General features: G+C 37.2%; 1 protein-coding gene, 5 non-coding genes and 1 pseudogene across 6 annotated transcripts; all 7 read right to left on the bottom strand.

Moving 5' to 3' along the window:
* Positions 1-14,930: 14,930 nt before the first annotated feature.
* On the bottom strand, positions 14,931-17,722 carry LOC113317174 (subtilisin-like protease SBT1.5). The gene is made up of 2 exons (XM_026565297.1): positions 17,015-17,722; positions 14,931-16,891 (listed from the first exon to the last, which is right to left on the bottom strand). The coding sequence occupies exons 1-2, from the start codon at positions 17,644-17,646 to the stop codon at positions 15,100-15,102; spliced, it is 2,424 nt and encodes an 807-aa protein (XP_026421082.1). The 5' UTR covers positions 17,647-17,722; the 3' UTR covers positions 14,931-15,099.
* Positions 17,723-20,095: 2,373 nt separating this feature from the next.
* LOC113319890 lies at positions 20,096-20,173 on the bottom strand. Its single transcript, XR_003345865.1, has one exon. It is a non-coding gene; the product is annotated as a small nucleolar RNA snoR117 (small nucleolar RNA).
* A 193-nt stretch (positions 20,174-20,366) lies between these two features.
* Positions 20,367-20,496, bottom strand: LOC113319875. Its single transcript, XR_003345851.1, has one exon. It is a non-coding gene; the product is annotated as a small nucleolar RNA snoR77 (small nucleolar RNA).
* A 633-nt stretch (positions 20,497-21,129) lies between these two features.
* On the bottom strand, positions 21,130-21,206 carry LOC113319891. The gene has a single exon (XR_003345866.1). It is a non-coding gene; the product is annotated as a small nucleolar RNA snoR117 (small nucleolar RNA).
* Positions 21,207-21,399: 193 nt separating this feature from the next.
* LOC113319876 lies at positions 21,400-21,521 on the bottom strand. Its single transcript, XR_003345852.1, has one exon. It is a non-coding gene; the product is annotated as a small nucleolar RNA snoR77 (small nucleolar RNA).
* Positions 21,522-22,326: 805 nt separating this feature from the next.
* LOC113319863 lies at positions 22,327-22,418 on the bottom strand. Its single transcript, XR_003345842.1, has one exon. It is a non-coding gene; the product is annotated as a small nucleolar RNA U6-53/MBII-28 (small nucleolar RNA).
* A 91-nt stretch (positions 22,419-22,509) lies between these two features.
* LOC113319865 lies at positions 22,510-22,614 on the bottom strand (annotated as a pseudogene).
* Positions 22,615-22,838: the final 224 nt, after the last annotated feature.

Raw genomic sequence — 22,838 nt, 5'->3', positions numbered from 1 at the left:
CCTGTGAATCTTGATGATGATGATGTGCATGAAGTTAATATGATTGAAGGATTAATGCAAGATTCGTTGACTAACATTCTATCCGTCGACCCCTTTCAAGCATGTATGGAGAACTTTAACCCAGATTCCTATGATGATGCATACTGTAGTGACGTCCTATCTCTGCTTGAATCTGTACCTCAAATGGACATCACTGAAAGGAAATATGAAGTGGAACCACCCTTACTCTCTGATTCCAAGCTCATTCCATCCATTGTTGAGCCACCCAAGCTTGAATTGAAAACATTGCCTAGTACGTTGAAGTACGCATTCCTAGGTTCTTCTGATACTTTACCCGTCATTATTTCATCATGTTTAGACACGGAACAGGAAAGTAAGCTTTTAGAAGTACTTAAGGAACACAAAGAGGCCTTAGGATGGACCATCTCAGATATCAAAGGAATTAGTCCCACCATTTGCATGCACCACATTAACCTTGAAGAGAATGCCAAACCATCGAGGGAAATGCAAAGGAGACTTAATCCTAACATGAGAGATGTAGTCAAAGGAGAGATCCTGAAACTACTTGATGCGGGTATCATATACCCAATTCCCGATAGAAAATGGGTTAGTCCCATTCAAGTTGTGCCTAAGAAGTCAGGCATTACTGTAGTTCAGAACGACAAGAATGAATTAGTCCCTACTCGTACAACCACAGGATGGCGAGTATGCATCGACTACAGGAAGTTGAACACAGTAACAAGGAAAGATCACTTCCCGCTCCCTTTCATTGACCAAATGCTAGAACGTGTGTCTGGACACAGTCACTACTGTTTTCTAGATGGCTTTTCCGGTTATAACCAAATTCACATTGCTCCAGAAGATCAGGAAAAAACTACATTCACGTGTCCATTTGGGACGTTTGCTTATAGACGTATGCCCTTCGTGTTGTGTAATGCACCTGCTACTTTTCAGCGTTGCATGATGAGCATTTTTTCTGACATGATAGATAGTTTTCTCGAGATCTTTATGGATGATTTCTCTGTTTTTGGTTCCTCGTTTGACGAATGTTTGAAGCATCTTGCCCTCGTGATATCCAGATGTAAAGAAAAGAACCTTGTTCTAAATTGGGAAAAATGCCATTTTATGGTGAATTCAGGAATAGTTCTAGGACACATCATCTCAGAAAAAGGAATTGAAGTGGATAAAGCTAAAGTTGACCTCATTCAACATCTACCACAACCTCGCTCTGTGAAGGAGATCAGATCATTTCTAGGTCATGCTGGTTTTTACCGGCGATTCATCAAAGATTTCAGCAAAATCTCCAGACCTCTGTGCAGTCTTCTCTCCAAAGATGTTGCCTTCAATTTCGATGCTGCTTGTGTGAAGGCATGGGAGGAATTAAAAACCCTTCTCACCACCGCTCCTATAGTCCGACCACCCGATTGGAAGATTCCGTTCGAACTTATGTGTGATGCCTCTGATTATGCTGTTGGTGCTGTTTTAGGACAGCGTGTTGATAGACTACCATATGTGATATACTATGCTAGCAAAACCCTTAATGATGCCCAACTCAATTATTCAACTACCGAGAAGGAATTGCTTGCCGTCTTTTTCGCATTAGACAAGTTTAGATCTTATCTCATAGGATCTAAGATCATCATATACACTGACCATGCGGCTTTGAAGTATCTTCTTTCCAAGAAGGATGCTAAAGCTCGCCTTATTCGATGGATACTCTTATTACAGGAATTCGATCTCGAAATCCGTGATAAGAAAGGTTGTGAGAATGTGGTTGCTGATCATTTGTCTAGATTAACTTTAGAGTCTATTGATGAATTTGAGCTGATTAGAGAATCATTCCCAGATGAACAACTGATGTCTATCTCAGATTTTCCTTGGTTTGCTGATATTGTTAACTACCTCGCTACAGGTAGGATGCCCTCACGTTGGTCGAGACAAGACCGCTCTAAATTCCTGGCTGAAGTTAAACATTTCCTTTGGGATGACCCATATTTGTTTAAGTACTGCCCAGACCAAATCATTAGGAAATGTGTCCCCAACACCGAACAGAAAGATGTGATATCTTTCTGTCATGACCAAGCATGTGGAGGCCATTTCAGTGCCAAGAAAACCGCTGCAAAGATCTTGCAGTGTGGATTCTATTGGCCATCATTGTTCAAGGATTGCCATGATTATTGTGTTGCTTGTGAACGCTGTCAAAAGCTAGGAAGCATTTCGAGGAGAAACATGATGCCATTGAACCCCATTTTGATTGTGGAGATTTTTGATGTTTGGGGGATAGACTTCATGGGTCCATTTCCCATGTCTGACAGCAAGTTGTACATCCTAGTCGCAGTTGATTACGTTTCTAAGTGGGTAGAAGCCATAGCAACCAGAAAAAATGACCACAAGGTGGTACTTTCATTTCTAAAGGAGAACATATTTTCACGTTTTGGTACCCCTAGAGCTATCATCAGTGACGGTGGCTCACATTTCTGCAATAGGCACTTCGAGTTTTTAGTACGCAAGTATGGAATAACTCACAAGGTTGCTACTCCGTACCACCCTCAGACCAGTGGACAAGTGGAAGTGTCTAATAGGGAAATCAAGCACATTCTAGAAAAGACGGTTAACCCGTCCAGGAAAGATTGGTCATTGAGATTGAATGATGCTTTGTGGGCCTATAGAACAGCTTATAAGACACCAATTGGCATGTCCCCCTATCGTTTAGTGTATGGAAAGCCGTGCCATCTTCCTGTGGAGTTAGAACATCGAGCTTACTGGGCTATCAAGAAACTTAACTTTTCTCTCGACAAGGCGGGTGCACAACGGAAACTTCAACTCAACGAGTTGGAAGAATTGAGAAATGAGGCTTATGACAGTGCCAGGTTATATAAGCATAAGATGAAGATATTTCATGACAAGCGTATTCTACGCAAATCCTTCACTCCTGGTCAGAAAGTCTTGCTGTATGACTCCCGATTACATCTTTTTCCAGGAAAACTGCGTTCCAGATGGAAGGGTCCTTACCTAGTACGCACAGTTTTTCCTCATGGAGCTGTAGAGATGGAGGATGTTTCCAACAAGAACGTTTTCAAAGTCAACGGGCAGAGATTAAAACCATTCCTTGAGCCATTCCCACCCGACATTGAAACAACCAACCTGGAGGACCCGGTCTACATGGACTAAACTGGTCCACTCTTTCCCTAAATAACCAAAAAGTTTTCCAAATGTTTCCCTAAAAACCAAAATTTGTCTTTTTCCCATCAAAACCAAATGTCTCCCAACAAAACCAAATTTTTCCCAAAAAGTCCAATCCCATTAAAAACCAAAATTTTCTTGTAGATAATGTGTTAGTTAAATTTCCTTTTGTATATATTTTGTGCTCATCCATTGTGACTCCTAATATGATGGATTTTTGCCTTGAAATAACGGAGCTTTCGCCGTACAATCGGGTATTCTCTCTCCTTTTACTCTACTCAGCATGTTCCTCTTCATATATTGTTTTATAATTCTTTCCATATTTTGAAACATTGAGGACAATGTTTAGTTTAGGTTTGGGGGTATAGAGTAGATACCATGATAATATGCTATAATTGAAAACAAAACTCCATCTTTTTGAAAAAATTAAAAAATTCCAAAAAAAAAAAAAAATTGAAAAATCAAAAATTAAAAAATTAAAAAATCATAAAAAATGGAGCTCATTTACCTTGAAATGTTGACTCTTGTGCAAATATGTAATTATTAGGAGTCTTAGTCTAGATATTTAGGCACCCTGATTCTAGCACAATTCACATAGTGATAAGAAATTTGCACGCGCACGATCTACCAATACATGTATGGCCTCGATCTTCAAGGTGTTTGATAGGAAGTCACGATTGCCAATCACTTTAGAATACTGAACGAAACTTGACTAGCTTGTTCTTTGGTTGGTTGGGATAGAAGGTGGAGGTTACATTAAGAAAGACAACCATCGAATTTAACTGGGTGCATCAAAAAGGGCTACCTCTTGCAAAGTGTCATGTAATTTTTTTTTTGTTTCTTTTTGTTATGTATCAAAAGAGCTACCATATGTAAAAATCAATTTCAAGTCTTGTAAAAAAAAAAAAAAAAAAAAAATTCAGAAAAAATACAGAAAAATACAAAAAATCAAGTATTTATCAATTCCATTCTCTCTTGTTCCAAAAATAAAAGAGAGTAGTCAATGTAAATAAGAGTCATGTAAATAGTCATTTTGTTGTTTCATTGTAATAAGCAAGGAAGGGTGTATGCCATTGATGTACAACGCGAGTAATTGTGAAATACCTCCAACTCATTCACAATTCTCGTAAAGTCCGGACAGCTAGCTAGATTTCGACCTTGGTTCTTAGCCTGAGAAACTATCTCTTGGTGATTAGTAGTCATAACTTCAGATCTTTTTACACATGTGTAGATACACTTTACACTCTTATCACATGTTTTTTTTGTTATCAGTGCTAGGATTGTGCCTTTGATAGCTAGATTGACATCTCCATTTTGCTGTGAGCTTAAACTGTCTTGCACATGTCACATTTGATGGAATATGAGCTTATATTTTGACCTAGAACTTTGTAGGTACGTTCTAAGCAAACCTTCACGAGACTTAACTCGTCCACTAGGGACACTTAGTGGTTTAAAAGGCTTAGTGCATACGCTAAATGCATTCGAGAGACCAGCGACAGTGGTATAGTTAGGATTTCCTTAGTTTTGTTTTACTTGAGGACAAGTAAAATTCAAGTTTGGGGGTATTTGATGAGTGCCAAATATTGTATATATTTATCCCTTTTTGTTGGCATTTAACTCATCTTTTGTGCATTAATTCTACATTTTATCCCATATTCTGCATTTTCATTGTTTTCAAGAATAAATATTTTTCTTACTTAATTTTGCATTTTTAGGTAATAAATAAAGTCTGATGCGGAGCAGAAAAGAGCTGAAGAGTAGTGAAAAGCCGGAAGAAATTACGCAAGGAAGCCGCAAAGAATGGTGCGCACAAGACCAAAAAGCTAGGAATGGGCTCAAGAAGGAAGAATTGTTCTTAAAGAAGATATGGGCCTGGCATACACAAGGCCCAAAACCCTTACCCAAACCCATTTTCTATATCCATACCCGCCTCCATTCTCAGCCGTTAGATTGGATCCATCTCATCATCCAATGGTCGCTTCTTCATCGTGCATCAAAATCTGAAGTCCCTGCAAAACACCATAGTGCCTAAATTCCAAGCCTTCAGATTAGATCACATTTAGATCCTACGGTCGCTTCTTTGCCTGCGCATCAAATCTCGATACTTCCGCTTAACACTTCAACACCTAACCCCATCTAGAGCCGTTAACTTCGTTGTATCAAGACATCCGACGGTCGCTACCAGCCTCTTCAGGCGGAGCCGTCCGATTCACCTACCAGCTTCGATTCCAGTGGCTCAGCTTCGCCAACATCTAACTTTGATGCGCCCGCTCAACACCCTAAAAACGGATACCCTATACCCTAAACTGTCGACCCATTCTTCTTCTCTTTCATTTCCTTCTCCTTCTTCTTCTCTTTCTCTCCACCTCCTCTCTGCAACACCCATTCCGCCACCATACCTCTGCCACAACCACCAAAAGCCATCATGGCTCTCACCAATCGAAACCCATCATCATCCTACCCTTCTACCTACCTATTTAACCATTCTCTCTTCCTTTTCAGAAACCCTAGAGGAGAGATTAGTGAAATATGTCGGGCTAGAAAGAGAAATTGAAGGCATGGGAAGGAGCAGAGAAGGGAGAAGAAGCATGGGTTGAAGACGGACTCGTCTTATCACAGTTGGTGAGTAAAAAAATCAAAACCCTAATTTTACTGTTAATTTGGGGATTTTTGGGATTGAGCTTGCATGTACAAATTGAAGGCATGGGTTGCATCAGGAGAAGAATAAGAGGCATGGGTCAACGTATGAGGGCTGTTATCAGTAGGTTAGGTGAGTCAATTTCACTTTTTGGTGAAACCCTAATTCTCTGATATTTTGGGGATTTTTAGGTTTTTGCTTGCTTGTATAAATAGAAGGTGTTGGGTATGAAATTGGCTCATGCTGGGTTAGCAGCCAGTGTCCAGAACTGTTATGTTCTGTTAATGTTTTTTTGAGTCTCTTCAATTTGTGATGTTTCATGCACTGTTCCTGTTTAATCATGTATGTGTTCTGTTCAATTTATTGTTCATGTTAAGCTGCTGTTAATGTGATGTTTGTGATGTTTGTTCCTTCATTGTTCATATGTTGTTCATTATTTATGTTTTCCTGTTCTCTAATGTTCTTGTTATGTATGTTCTAAACCTCAAATGCTAGGACTAGATGAAACCATGAATCAATAAGATAGTCTTCATCATGTGCAGCTCATGTTCAGTGTTGCTAAGCCCTTAGACTAGTTGTGCTTTAATCAGACAATTAGCACTTTGGTAATTTTCTTAGCTGTGAGTAGAATATCCCTTAGGTTAATGGTGGATTCAACATCCTAGTGTTCTTTCATCACTCTTGTTTACTGTTTTGTGTGAATGTTAGGCTAAAGCCTGTGAAGCATTGGATTGATTGAGCAGTGGGGAGAAACTAGTGCTCACTAGTGACTGTGAGCAAGCTGGTTCTCTTCCCACTCGAGTAGTATGCCTAGGCTCACCTTCACCATTTCACCTTCACCATCTCCCCTGCCCTTGGCTTAGGCCTTGGTTCCATTGTTCTCTGCTTTTAGTTTCATTGTACTGTCACATTTACTTCACTATTACCTTGTGTTTATTGTTTTATCATCCATTGCCTCATTATTTCACTACTATCTTCATCACTTTCACAATCTTTTGTCACTGCTTTGTTTAGTGCATTGTTGTTTAGTTCTTTGCTGTTTAGTCATTGTCTTGTTTAATTTTCTTCATTGTCTTTGCCTTAGGCTAACTGTCTTTGTATTATTGCCTCACTGCCTTCTTCCTCTATCTTTGTTGTTTTGTCCTAGAGCCATTGTTGCTCACTGTTACCTGTCTCTCCTGGTCACTTCTTTTCTTCTTGACCAAAAACTCTCTAAGCCCACTGTCCATTGTTTGTACAAACTGAAGCCCAGTTTACTGAGGCAAAGACCCAGTTCAATCCAAAGGACCAAAGCCCAAAAGGCTTCATAGTTAACCAACAACAAATTAGAGCCCAAAATAGCTAGAGAACTCCAAACACACCCAGTCTCTGTGGATCGACCCGTACTTGCACGAGCTACAACTGACGACCGTGCACTTGCGGTATTACTGTAGGCCCGCGTTTCATTTCGCTTCAATTTTATACGCTTTCCCGGGCCCACCATATGTCATATATTTTTTTCCTCTTTCCATGATTGATTAAAAAAAAAAAAATATATCTTGATCTATGTCTATTTCCTTTTTCTTTTCCATGATCTATTTGTTCAAATCAGCTAATTTGAAATTGTTTTGAATCTATTTTATATCATATCATGGTTATATATGTTTTATAATAATATATCTCATATGATAAAACAATATATATAAACATATGTCATATGTAGGCGTAAAGATTCATTCTAATTTTGTGATGTACATTTTATTATTTTTTTTTGATTTTCTGGTGCGGCGGTGATTACCCATCACGTCTGGTGTATGATCCTCGCGGAAAGGAGGAAGAAGAAATTAGGTCAGGAAGACAAGCCCCAGTCTGACCAACCCGGTCCATCCCGGCTCGACCAACCCGGTCCAGCCCTGTTCGACCAACTCGGTTCAACCAACCGATCCAGCTCGGCTCGACCAACCCGTTCCAGACCGTTTTGACCAACCCAACCTAGCCCGGTGCAGCTCAACCAGATTCCATTTCGGCCCGGTTTTGTTCCTTTCCGGCCTTGCGCATCAAAGTTTGTTCCAGTTTTATGTATATACACTGGGAACCATTGTTTGAGGTATGTACCCAATATAGGTTACATTGGATATTTGTGGGCTTATTTATTTGGTTTTTTTGAACATGCATAGTTCCGTTTTTCTCTTAAGATAAGTCCGTATCATATAAACGGTCGGCTTAAATTGTGGTTGTTGATCTCGTTTATTAAGAATTTTGATCTTAATGTTATTTATTCTCTTGAATATGATACTGGTTATAATTAAATTTGTCATTAGTCCAATTGTTTGTACCAACTCTATTTCAATGTATTCATTTGGGGTTTAAAAGGGCTTAAGCACCATTACTGTGTACTTGATATTTTTCTCCCAAAATTTGAATGTTCCTTGAAATGTATCAACTTGCTCGGATATTAGTATGTTAGTTGTTTCAAAACATACGTTCAAAATAAAATCACATGTATTCCAATTTTTGTGGAAGAACTCACAAAAGATGATATGAATCAAAAAAAAATTCATTTCTCTACTTCATCCATAATACCGACGAACCGGTATATGTTGAAGTATGACAACAAGAGAATTAATTGTTTTTAGTAATATATTCAACCTAAAGTAAGTGGTTGACATGTGTAGTGAGACTCTCTTGGCCTATTGAGATAAAGAAATTTCTCCAATTAAGCTAAATGTAGCAAAATTGAAAATGGAAAGAACCCGGAGTGATAAGGGTTAGACGTAATGACTCATATAAAGCATGTGAAAAGGGACATATATATCATGAGACGGAAATGTATTTTTTTTCCTAATAGTAATGACAACAAAGTACCGGTATCAGCTGAATTTGGGATGAAGCTAAGATGTAATTCTAGCTCCCATCATAAATGAAAGAGTTGGAAATGCACCTGGTCATAGGTGTTGATATATACAATGTAATGTGTGTATCATAGTAGCAACCAATTTTCACATCAACTTTAATGGCAACAAGAACTTTGCCTGGCCAATTGACTATTTAATTGAACTAGATCATATGTCTTCCCTTACATTGAGAATGGATTTGATTGTATCTATAAATTATTTCTAATGAATGTGGAAGGAAGCATATTCTTAGAAAATTAATGTGTCAATCTAGTGAATTGTAGATCACCGAAACTTGAATTACTGAATCCTTATTAACCCCAACAATGAAATGATTTGGATTAATTCATAAAGACTCTGACATAACCATAAGGCACGTTGGTTGTGACACGATGTTCCGTTTTGAAAGTAATAACACGAGCATCACATCATTTGAGTGTATAAGAAAATGAACTGATAGAATACGAAGTTACGACATCTATCATAATCAGTGATTTCTAAAGTTACTAGATTTGCACTGCCTCTCCCCATTATGCTTTAGAGTAAGAAAGAACATCACTCATCTTATAAAGTCGGGTTATTTTGTTTTTGGTACTCACGTTTTGTCCAACTTTTGAGTTTGATCTGACATTTGTCCAGCTTGGCGTTTGGTACCTGGAAAAAACGTTGACATGCGTTGACTTGGATACAGTTTGACTTCTGTTTGATAATTATTATAAAAAAATTAAATAAAATCTAATTAGTATTGTAGTTTACTGTTTTAGCCTTTTACTTTACCAACAACGTCTCCCTAACTCCCCAAATCATTTTCTATTTCGCTTCTTCCACCTCCAGGCCCTCCACAAACACAGACATGAATCTTTCTCCTCTCTCAAATCTAGCTCTCTGCTACTGCCATCTCGATTCTTCAGAATCTACTCTATTTTTTTAAGAGATGAAGTGGATTTAGTTATGGTACAGTTTGTGTTTAGTTAGAGTTTTGCTGTTTTGAAAAATTGAAGTTTTAAATGAAAAAGTTATATTAGGGTTTCGATTCATCTTCGGGTTTCAATTTTGGTTCATGACAGAATCAATCTAATAGGGGTTTCAGTAAGTGGTTCAATTAGCGATTTTGATTAAATAAATCAATTGGGAGAAGGTTAGGGTTTGAAGAATCTGAAGAAAATATCAGGAAAGAGGGTTGTGATATTGTGATTTGCTGTTGAATCTCAATTGATTCAACAAATCAATCGATTCAACAATATCAGGGAAGAGGGTTTTTGAATCTCAATTGATTCAACAAATCAATTGAGATGTTTTGATTTGTTGTTGAGAGATGGGGATATTGTTGTTGAAAAGGGTTTTTGTGCAATGGAATCGCTGCTTGCAATTGGTCTGGTCTAAGGTGTGAAAGATGGTTGCAGCAGTGTGATGAATCAGAAAGGATACAATTGAAGAGATGGGATAGTGGATAGAGATTCAGATGGCGTTGGTGGTTACAACTCAGATTTGATCTCATAAAGTAGATAGCAGTGATAATGGTTTCAGCTGGAATTGCAAAAGAAGCTGCAGAGAATAGGAGTTGGTGTTGCCGCAATAGAGAAGGAATGAAGCTGGTGATGTTGTTTATGAGTTGAGAAAATGAAGTTACATGTTGCTGATTGATTGAAATGCAGGAGTGTTCGAAGTGCTGCATAGATGAATGATATGAGTTGTATATGAATGAATGATTGTGCAGGAAAGGATTTGAAACAAATGGAGTGGAATTATGGCCGGAATTGATCAGATTTCAGATCTAACTCTGTCGGACTTATGTACCGGCGAGTAGACTCAGCCTATTCAGCAAATGAAGTTAAGGGTACAAGGGTAAATTTTTTTAGGTATTAGGTTTTATTTAATTCTTTTTGTAATTACTAGACAGAAGTCAATATTTAACATAGTCAACTCGGGTCAACGTCTTTTTCAGGTACCAAACACCAACCTGGACAAATGTTAGACCAAACTCAAAAGTTGGACAAAACCTAAGTACCAAAAACAAAATAACCCTACAAAGTCTCTCTTTAGTGAAACATGATTGAGACCATCCTGTTTTACTTAGATGCAAATGTTAAATAACTGATTCTCCAAAGAAATAAAGTGTTGTTAGTGAACATATATCCATGCAGAATGCGGACCATTCAATTGATTTATGGCTCTGGTGGATGATTCGACGCATTGAATCAGTTATTGTTCATAACAAATGATGCGTTTAATTTTTGTAGAATTCCTAGCACATATTACACAAAGCAAAGTGCAAAGGCTCACCACCCTTGTTAATGCTAGAGAATTTACATCAAAAGGACTTGATGAATATTGCATGTTTGATAAAATCAATATAGAACATCTTATACCCAATGGTCTCGCAGAGGCTACCATTAAAGGTTACAGATGGTGTCTAAGGAATAGGTTATGCGTAACCTTTTATTGCTTTGGGGATATGCAATATTACGCACATCTTTACTTAATTCGTTTTAGAACCCAATATTAGTCAACCTTTTCTGCATACCAGTTGGTAACTGGATTTAAGCCTAACATTCGTGTTCTTACGCATTTTTGGTTGCACTATATATGTGCCATTACGAGTCCACATCGTATTATGATGAGTCACAAAAATGATTAAGTAATTTTGTTGGATATTTACTCTCAACAATTATCCGCATTTAAAAACTTTTGGCAGGAGATCTCTTACCGCTAGATTTGCTGGTTATCACTTAAATGAGATAGTCTTCCCGTCGTTAGGGGGAGATAAGAAAAAGTATTTTCTAAGGGAACGACAGGAATTGTCGTGGTGTGTTCCCACTGTGTCTCATATTGATTCTTGTACTCCACAAATGTAAATGTGAAGTGATAAAGAATATTCGATTTTCAGAATGTACACTGATGTCGCTAAAGTGACAAGATCACACATACCAGCTGCAAATATTCCTACAAGGTTAGAAATCCTCGGTATGGGGTACACCATAGACTAAGGTGTTGCAACTACACTTGGTGGAAGTGTAGTTGAGGTCGTGGCTCCATAAAGGAAGATGGAGAGACCACTTGGTTCGATCAATACTCACCTAGAAAGGAAGTAGGTGAGTAAGGCACAACTTATTTATATCATCAGAAATCATCTCATAAGATTGTCTCTGAATATGTCCATGAATCAAACTGGAGGACGCTCCAAAGTTTTAAATGATTCTAGAGAACAATGAAATCCTGACGGATTATGAGAATGCACATGAGTTAATGGAAGGATCATGCATGCACAATGATGATACAATCCATAAATAGTTGCTCCAGAATTAGAGCACAATGAGATCGAACCATGCTTTATTTTGATTAATTTCAAATAAATATCATATTTGGCCCACACAATCCAGGTAGAACTTAGTTCTTTAGAAAATATACGGGTATTTGGCGTGGTAGTGCTAACCAACCAAGTGTAAAGCCTATTGGACATATATAATTAATTTGTCATAAAGCATAATGAGAAGAAAGTAGTCTTAAAGTATAAAGACTCGCCTTGTGGCGCGAGGTTTCTCACAAAGCCCTGGAATTGTTCTCTTGTAATGAACGTTATGGAGTTTTGCTACCTAGTTAGCTTGGTAATTTCAAAAGACTTGAAATACAGCATATGTATGTGGTTGTTACGTATCTCTGAAAGAATCAAGAGATAGAGGATATTTACAAAAGTACTTGATAAATTTTTGTTGCCCAAATCAAATGACTCTAAACCACGAAGTGCGTTTACAGTTAGATAGAACGCTCACTTATAGATTCAAGCAATCATACGGATGTGGTATACCCGTCTAAGTGGCTATTTGATTTGAAGGGGATAGACAAGTAAGTTATTTTTCCTTGCGTATTCATAAGAAAGTTCCTGATTTGGAATTGTATCTATTTATGTTGATGGTACGTAGATGATGTGTACTCTTGATGTGATAAGAGATCTTAAAAGCTATTTAAATCCGAATTTGAGATGAAAAATCTAGGGAAATCTCGATAGAATACTGAGATTGTGGTATATTATTCCACCAGTTTTCATATGTCTAAAGTTGTCAGGCAATTTAACAAAAACATGCATCTTGATAGCACTCCCATGATTAGTCGAGGTTCAAATGTAAGTAAGTAACCATTTTGTCAAAAAGAAATATGACGAAGATGTGTTGGGAGATGAAATTCCCATGTCTAAGTACAATAAACGCATTTTTGTACTTAGTATAATAATGTACTCGATTAAATTTACATCCTCAGGGAATTTGTTAGCTAGATATAGATTCCCCCAACACAACGTCATTGGAATGGTATAGTGAATGTAACCATGTACTTAAAAGTAACCATTGACATAATTTTTTTTTATCCCTACAAAGACATTAAAAGGAATGCTAATGAAAGTGCAATCCAAAAGTTGTTGATTATGAAGGAACAATAATCTCTTCTCCAGCGAAATTAATCAGAGGGAGATATGGTAGATTATTTTCTAGGTTATTACTGATATTCAGTTTTGAAAAGTACATGACTAAACGAACAGTCTGGAACAACTCTGAAAGTAATCAGGGGGAGATGCCGACATCAGGGGGAGGATCCAAGGATATGATGTCGACATAATTTACTTCGAAATTGAAGTTGTGTTGTACTCTTTTTCCCTTCGATCGAGAATAGTTTTTCCCAAAGGGTTTTGTTACTCGATAAGGCTTTTAGCGAGATAATACTAAAAACATCAAGTATGTTTAACGTTGAAGACATAAAGATCGCGTTGATATTACTGAAAATATCTGAATCAAAAAAATGAAAACGATAGTTCGTTAAGCAACGTAACTTCCAGAATCAACAACATGGTCTTATAAACATTCAAGTCACCAAAGTAAAGTGTGATAAACTCATTTTGACTGCATTAGACTAATGAAAATTTTCTAACATCAGGGGGAGCATCTAATGGTGTGTTGAACTATTTTCCTTCACCGAGGTTACTTTTTCCCACAGAGTTTTGTTACTCGGCAAGGTTTTTAATGAGACAACAACAAACACCGGGAATGTAATTTCCCAACTAAGGCTATTGTCTTTCCATGAGGATTTTCTGCCTTAGGAGTTGTAAAGTAACTAGTCAACTTCAACGGAGCAAAGTGATCATCTGCAACAGATCACCTTTACTTGCATCTTTCGTTGTACTCTTTTCCCTTAGTTAAGGTTTTATCCCACCGGGTTTCCTTGTCAAGGTTTTAATGAGGCAACGTATGCGAATCCAACTATGTTCTAAGTTTCTTTAGTATTGTACTCTTTTTCTTTAGTTCAGGTTTTGTTCCTCTGGGTTTTCCTGACAAAGTTTTAACGAGGCAATTAACTTAGACTCGTCGATCTTTGAAGATCGTATTGCATGTGATGAACTACATGTAAAATACGAGACAACATGTGAAGAGTTGTACCAAGGTTTTATCCCACTGGGTTTTTCCTTGTCAAAGTTATAGTAAGGCAATTGATTTACATCACAAGTCATCAAGGAGAGGACGACATTTGAAGAACTATATTCGAAGCACTATATGTAAAGCACTATGTATAAAGTTTTGTTATTGAAACGCACAAGGGGGAGTGTTACAGGGCCTACAACCCATGGGTGTGCGGTCCATCTAGTTAACTAGTGTTTCCCCTTATATATATTGTATCCACGTAACCCTAAGAAACTGATGAATGAAAACTCTCTTGCCTCTTTGTCTTCCCTACATTTCTACTACAATATTTTTTGATTTTTAGTGAAAGGTAAAATTATTCTTACTTTTTACTTTTTTGCCTTATAAGTAAAATAAAAGTAAAAATAATTCTTATGGATATAATAGTCAAACCATCCTTCAATTTTATAGAGTTTGATAATCCCTGTAAAGTTTAAGTGTATGCCGGGCTTGTTTTTGCGAGTCCAATTGTGCACGTAACATTTCAATCTCTATCCTGATTTAATTTAGGGAGTTATGTAACAAAGATCGTGATTCTAAACACGAAGTGTAATAGGGTCATCAGTTAAATAATCGACCAATTATGAGAATATGTGAAATATACATTCGTTAGAGGAGTGTGAACAAATTTGAACTCTGTTTTTGCATTGTGCAATCTCTCTGAATATTCATCGAGCAAAATTAAATTTAAATTACTCATTTTCATCGCAAAAAAAATAGTATTCATTCCGTTTTTGTAAAAAAAAGTATTATTATTCTTTTCAGTTTAACCTAAAAATTGGATAGTATCTCTTTTGCAGAAGGAAGGTATTATTATATTCAGTTGTTCACTCGTTATATAGAAATAACCATTCAACACCAGATAGTTTTTGAACGAAAATTCTTATACATTTGTCACTTAAATATATTCATTCTCATGAACACTTGATAATTACTAATTAGAACATGAAACTCTTACTTCTCAGTAAGATTCCTGCCATGTCACTGCGATCGGCATGCTAACCATGTGTTCACCATCTGACCACGTCAACCTACCAAATTCACTCCTTGTATTTCCTGGTGTCATCGCAACTTTCTCCGTCACAATCTTTACCACAAAGCTTTTTTTCTCTTCCCTGTGAGTGAACTCAAGCTTAGGAGGATCAACCATCACGATTACTCCCAGTGGATTTTCTATCTTCACTGTATAACTTGATGCACCATCATTAACATGCGTCAAAGTTCTTCTAACTTCAATCTCAATCTTTGACGGTTTGGATTGGTCCACCACAACAGAAATTGATGGATAATTTAAATCCCAAGGTTGTAATCCTTTCTTGGTACAATCAACCGGTCTACGAGCTATGGATCTTATGTTGCGAGCGGTGTAATTAGATGCACATAAGAAATCTAAATAATCATCAACCGTTAGATCGTAAACAAGGCCAGGATCAAGGGCTTTCTCTGGATTCACGTGCCCAGAACCCATATCCCAAGCCTTGGATGTGTTGTAGTTGACTTCATCTAAAAGAACTCTCCCTGTACTGTCGTGTATGTAAGCCGTTGTCATCAAAGATGATCTAATCCTTGCCGGTGACCAATCAGGGTGGGCCCCTTTCAGAAGAGCACCTAGGCCCGTCACGTGTGGGCACGACATAGAAGTACCAGATTGTATATTAAATTCTGTACGTCTGAGATCAGATGATAAACCTGTAGGACTCACATTACCCGGCCAAGCAGCTAAGATATCGACTCCTGGTGCTATTATATCAGGTTTGATGATGTAAATCGATTCGAGATTTGGCCCTCTTGATGAAAAGCCCGCAACAACTGGAGCTGGTTTCGTGCCTAACTGAGTCCCATGGAAAACAAACTTGGCACGGGGATTCTTTGATGTGGCAATATAACCATGAACTGTATATCCATCCGTTTCAGTCACAGCCAACCCAGGGAGCACATGTGCATCAGCAACTAAGCCTAATCCTTCAGGCGACACATTAGCAAGGATCATCCCCGCCCCGCCAGCATCTTTCACGACCACTCCTTTTGAAACTCGTGGAACCCCGCCGCGATCACACAGAACAATTTTCCCACGGACAAGCTCTTGTTCTAACGAGTTCGGCATGCAAATAGCAGAAGTAAACCCACTGCTTCTCGAGGATGTGTTGGTACCGTTATGAACATTTGCAGATAAATTTCCAGCATAAACAAGAGGGAAAAACGTATTCTCAGGTAACGGTGGACCGCTATAAAGAGAAGCTCCTTTGATAACGCGCCCATCTTCTAAGATAAGATCAGCTGGAAATTTCCTATCTATAGTTCCGGCACCTACTGTTGTTATCCAAGGAGCTATATTAGCTACTGTCATTATTCCCGGACCTTCGTTTCCCGCTGAAGCCGAAACAAATACACCCTTTTCCATTGCACCAAAAGATCCCATGGCAATTGGGTCTTGATAGTAAGGTACAGCACCAGAGCCAACAGAGAGAGAAATGATGTCTACACCATCTTCAACGGCTTTGTCAATGGCAGCAAGTATGTCAGAGTCGAAACAACCTCTTTCCCAACATATCTTGTAGGCTGCAATTCGTGCCTTTGGTGCAATTCCAGCAGCAACTCCACTAGCTAAACCTAGCAAGGATGCGTGATGTCTGTGACGTCCAGCGGCTGTAGACGCTGTATGAGTCCCATGTCCATCGGAATCTCTCGGCGACCTGAATTCTGTCGTCTCATTAATTACTCCAGCTGTGGCTGTGTAGCCATTAGGGAAATACCTAAAGCACATGAACTTGGATGATCAAAATCAAAACAATCAAGCTCGATTAGCTATTAATTAATATGCAATTCACAGACGAACTCAATTTGGACAAAATCACCCTTGTGTTTTTAAATCTTACCTTGCCCCGACTAGTTTTCTGTTACAAAGCGTTTTAGAGAACTCTTTTCCTTCCATGCACTCACCTTTCCAGTGAGAAGGTATAGGACCAAGACCACGATCATGAAAACTTCGCCGTTCAGGCCATATACCCGTATCAAGAATACCAATTACAACATTCGAACCATAATCTGAACCCTTAAGTAGGCCATTTGCACTATGAGCACTGGGACCAGTAAGTCCAAGAAAGTGAGGTGATCGAGTTGTATGAATTTTCCGAACTCGGTCTACATAAACACCTAAAACACCAGGACGATTCTTAATCTCTTCTGCCTGTTGTTGATTTAATTTTGTTGAAAACCCATGAAAAACAGTCTTGTATACGTGAAGAAAATCATTTTTGCTGTTCTTGTTTTGGGTTTTCTCATGGTCTAATTTTAGTTGATCAGAAGTGAGACTTTTGAGTGTAGAACTATACCAATGTTCAACATCTGAGAAAACTGAAGGTTTCAAATTGTTTTGGACTCTGATTATGTATGTTTGGGTTTCAAACTGGTCACTGAGATTGACGGAGTTGGTTGTTGTACCTGAAACAATATCAGAGAAACAGAGAAGAATAGAAGAAAACAGTGCCGACCAAACCAGAAGACTCATTTCTAGATAGAGAGAGAGTTGGGAAAGGTCTGATCATGTCATGCTAAAGAAGGAAGAGTCATTTTGTAGTAGTGTAAAGAAAATGGCATGAAAAAGAGGACAAGGTAGGGATTAATTAGGGGTGGAACAAAAGGCATTAATGGTCTGATGAAGAGTTAATTATGCTGTTGGCAGTAGTGGTGGTTGTTTAGAATTTTCACGGATGCATGCATTCAATGTCAGTAAAGCTTAATAGGAAAATGCGTTACATGAAGTGGATTTTGTTTGGACGGACTATTAGGTGAAGGGATAGAACACCCAGGAGGAGAGAGATAATCCAAAGTGCATAAGACAATTACAAGCTACAAGACAACAAATGGAGTCTAGCTTCATTGGAACGTAACGGCCCTTTACATGCAATGTCCAAGTGGTTGTTGAATTGGGATGACTCACGATCATACACATAACGACACACAAAGGCTGTTTTTTCTCCCAGATTTTGACAAACATAGCATACGTCGAACCAAGGCTTTCGATTTAGAAAGCAAGTCCGAAGGCAGGTAAATGTTTATCTGTAAAAAAGCAGAACAAACTTAAGTCATATCTTACAGCAGGCGTGTCCATTGGCTGGTATGTTAACAAGCAGACTGCAATTGCAAAAATGTAGCTATATAACCAAAGCGCTCCATCTTATAGCCCGCCATAATTCATAGCCCGATAAATTCTCTTTACTATCAAACACAAGGTGACTCTTTATTTCGGCCTTTCTAAACTTGATTTTTGTTGTTTTGGGTTTGCTCAAGTGCCGTGAGCTTGATTTTTTTTTTGAATCGTTTTTTTTTTGGGACTACTCAAAAACGGTGGGGGACTACTCTGCATTTTTCGGGATGGATATTAGAAGTAATAATGAGACACCCCTTATCTAAATTTCTTTTTAATACCAAATTTGTCCTTGCTAATTAAATTAGTGATTGTAATGATTAATTAGTGTTAGAATAATGATTAATTAGTGAGGTTAGATTAATTAGTTGGTGTTTTTAAAAGAATAATTTTTTAGAAGAAGGGGTTTTGTTTCTTTTTTTTTCTTTTAATAAGATGGTTGATTTCGAAATGAGGGTTTTGGGTACTTAAGTATACTTCAAATTTAGTTAATGTTGCTTGAATCGGCAAAAATTTTCGAAAAAATGAAAAATTTATAAACTGATTTCGACCTTCGGCTAGGAAATCTGAAGAACAGGTAGACGAACTCATCTGTAAGTGTCGTTCGGCTAGCGGTTCTGAAAACACAGGTAGTCAAACTCATTTTAAATGGAGTTTTTGCTTTCAGAGAAAAGTTCGGCTAGGAAAAAAAAAGTTTCGACGTAAACGAACCAAATGCTCGACTGGGAAAAAAAATTCGACGTATCCGAACTCAATATATATAGGTTTTCAGAGAAACGTTTGGTTAGGAGAAAAAATGGAAGTTACCGAACTAAAAGTTCGGCTAGGAAAATTTTTTTGCAAGGTAACCGAACTTTTCTCTGAAAGAAAAAACTCCATTAAAGCTGAGTTCGGCTAGTTCGACAAACTGTTTCACATAATTCTTAGCCGAACTTCTCTCTGTAACTTCCATTTCCAACTCATTTTGATGATTACTTCTCATTTTTTTCAACGAAAACGAATGAAAAGTAATGAGTTTGTTATAATTTTGATTTTGATTTGTTTTGTTAATGATAAAAATTAAGCTATATATAGATGTGGCGGTGCGGTGGTGGTTATATATATACATAGGTGGTGGTGATGAGAGGAGGTGGTTATATATATATAGGTGAAGGGTAGATTAGTCATTTCCACATTTTAGGACACTCCTTATAACTATAGGGTAGATATTCTTATCACATAATAGTCCCCTACCATTTTTGAGTAGTCCCCAGAGAACGGGTTTTTCTTTTTTTTGTTTTGGGTTTAACGAGGGAGGGTTTGGCGAATTGCACTTCACTTTTCTATTGGCGCGTAGCCCTCTTAAGTACCTTTTCATTACGATGAATTTTCTCTTTGACCAGAAGATAGCTTGTGATGTTGATCCTGCATGTCATATACACAATCAAAGTTTGTTTGCTGACTTATCCTCTCAAAACCAAAGATGACCCAAGAACGTTCCCTTACCACATACTCAAATAAGCTTATGAGATTTTCTCAACATGAAAACTCTCAAGGTGGTACTCTCAAGGTATACTTGGTTTCTTTGAAGTGTTTGGTTTTTTCATAAAACCAAATCCCTTGCCCCAAATCTAGAAATGAATAGCAGTTATATTAAGAGTAAAAGCAGACAACAAATAAGGGCAACATTCACCCATGAAATCGCCATTGTTAAATGAGCACACGAGCAACTCTAATTTGTTGCCTGCACAATTAGCCTAGAAATTCAGAAAACAGACGCAGATATCAGAAATTGTTTTCTAATTTAAGACGATTATACAAGATAAACATGTGGCCTCAGAAACATGTAAAAAGTCTCATCAAAGAGTAGATTCTCAGATGGTACGGACAATTTCTAACATCATTGGCACCACATAAATCTATATTTTGTTACTAGTTCTATTCCTAATTGTAAAATCTGAATTTTGCCCAAAAATCGTAAGCTAAAATCTATCATTGTATAAACGAAACCAAAGACATTTAAATTATTCTCGACACCCATATCAATTTACAATTAGATCCTGATACACTTTTACAAAAACAGAGCGCATGGGAAAGAAAAAAATGTACTTAAGCTTACCAGACCCGCTTCAGAGAAAGAAATTTCTCAGCAAATCTGAAGAGCCAAAGAAAATAATTTCCGAGTAGAACACCCTCCTTACCATTGTTTTTTAATTCACAAGGGGGCTGCCTGAATTTCCACTCGTTAACATATTTAACTACTCAAAGAACGTGAATCATAAAAAACATGGTGGTTGCAGTTAAACTAGCAGTGCCCATTAGTAGATCCTTGCAACAAACAAAAGAAAGGTCAGACTACCTTAGCTTCAAAACAAAACAAAAATAAATAAATAAATAAACACAATATTTGCAAAGACTACTGAATGAGTGTAGATCAAGATCATTCCATGTATTGTAACAGAAGGATTTGATATTGATTTTCATGATAGAGAAATCATCCTCTGCAGAGAAATTAGTCATTAGTTCATTTTCATGTATGAATGGAAAACGCAATAGGTTAAAAGCAAATAACACCGCAATTGTACAACCATTGAAACATGATAGGAATTTTCCAAAAAAAAAAAATCAGTAAGAAACCTAAACAGCTCAAGGTTTATTCCATTACTCATTGTAAATGAATCGATTCGGAAACTGAACAGAAATTGAATTGAACAGAAACATAATAAAAAATCAACAAAGTAAAAAAAAGGAAAATGAATGAAATAATAGGCCAGTTAAACAAACAGATACAGTTAACTAACTAGTTCCCTCAGAGGTTCTGGATAAAACAAAAGGATTCGATTCATTAAGACCAATATAAACATGTGGCCTCAGAAACATGTAAAAGTCTCATCAAAGAGTAGATTCTCAGATGGTACGGACAATTTCTAACATCATTGGCACCACATATATCTATATTTTGTTACTAGTTCTATTCCAAATTGTAAAATCTGAATTTTGCCCAAAAACCGTCAGCTACACTTTGGAAGAAAAATTCTATCATTGTAAATACAAAACCAAAGACATTTAAAATTATTCTTGACACCCATATCAATTTACCATAGACCCTGAACAGAGAGAGCTGGGAAAGAACAAAATGTACTTAAGCTTACTAGACCAGCTTCAGAGAAATAAATTTCTCAGAGCCAAAGAAAATAATTTCCGAGTAGAACAACACCCTCCTTACCATTGTTTTTCAATTCGCAAGGGGGCTGCCTGAATTTCCAATCGTTACTCAATTTGTTAACATATTAACTGCTCCAAGAATGTGAATCATAAAACCATGGTGGTGGCAATTAACAAAGCCCACATTAGCAGTGCCCATTAGTAGATTCTTGCAACAAACAAAACTACCTTAGTCTCAAAAACAAAAGGTTACCTATAAGCCAGCAAGAAAACTGTAAAAATATCTTTACAAACAATATGTTACACTAGCTGTATTTTATCCGGCGCACCCGATATTTTGCAAAGACTACTGAATGAGTAAAGGATATATGAACTAATTTATGCTCTTTGCACAAGAGATGAACAGGCCGATCTCTTTGCCCATTTTTTTCAAATCCATATAGTGTCCAATCTAAAACTCTAAACAGTTTGCTAACACCTTTTCATAAGACCAACATAGAGATGACACAAGGTCTAATTTTCTAAAGTAGATCAAGATCATTCCTGTATTATCATCAAGGATTCAATCACGTGATGATAACATAACATTTGATCTTGATTTTCATGATAGAGAAATCATCCTCTGCATTTTCATGTATGCATGAAACGCAAAAGGTTAAAAGCAAATAACACCACAAATGTACAACCATCGAAACATGATAGGAATTTTTCAAAAAAGAAAAGCTAAAGGTTTTTTCCAAGCCCTAATTTCCATTCCATTACTCGTTGTACATAATCGATTCGGAAACTCAACAGAAATTGAATTGAACAGAAACGTAGTAGAAAAACAACAAAGTATAAAAGAGAATGAATGAAATAATAGGCCACTTAAACAAACAGATATAGTTAACTAACTAGTTCCCTCAGATGTTCTGGATAAACAAAAGGATTCAATTCATTAAGACCAAAAGGAATCTCAGAATTAGCATGGTAGTTAATCATCACTGGGAAATCAACATTTTCACAAAATCTGATAAGAACCCTAATCTCTAAATCAGAAGCCCTAAGAAAACGAAACAAAGAAGTTGATAGAAATAAATTAGGATGCTCAGATATATATAATGGATATGGTTTAATTCCCTGACCTTCCACAAAGTAAGGTCTCGTAATGAGCTGGGATTGCATAAAAAATCATCATTGCATCGTGAATCAAATATCAAAACAAATCTAAAACCCTTAGAAATACAACAGGAAATTATGAAACTAGAAATGCAGGAGAAACGGATCTGAGGAGCCGAAGAAAGAGAAGTACTGGAGTGGTTTTAAAGAGAATTTGATTAGGGTTTTACTGTTTTAGGGTTTATTTGATATAGCCGCCCCATATACTTGCTTTTCTAAAGATCTCAGGGTAGGTTATATAACTTATAACC

Source organism: Papaver somniferum, chromosome 10 (assembly GCF_003573695.1).
Source record: "Papaver somniferum cultivar HN1 chromosome 10, ASM357369v1, whole genome shotgun sequence".
NCBI lineage: Eukaryota > Viridiplantae > Streptophyta > Magnoliopsida > Ranunculales > Papaveraceae > Papaver > Papaver somniferum.
The sequence above is the reverse complement of the archived record's forward strand: the minus strand, read 5'-3'. Positions and strand labels throughout refer to the sequence as shown.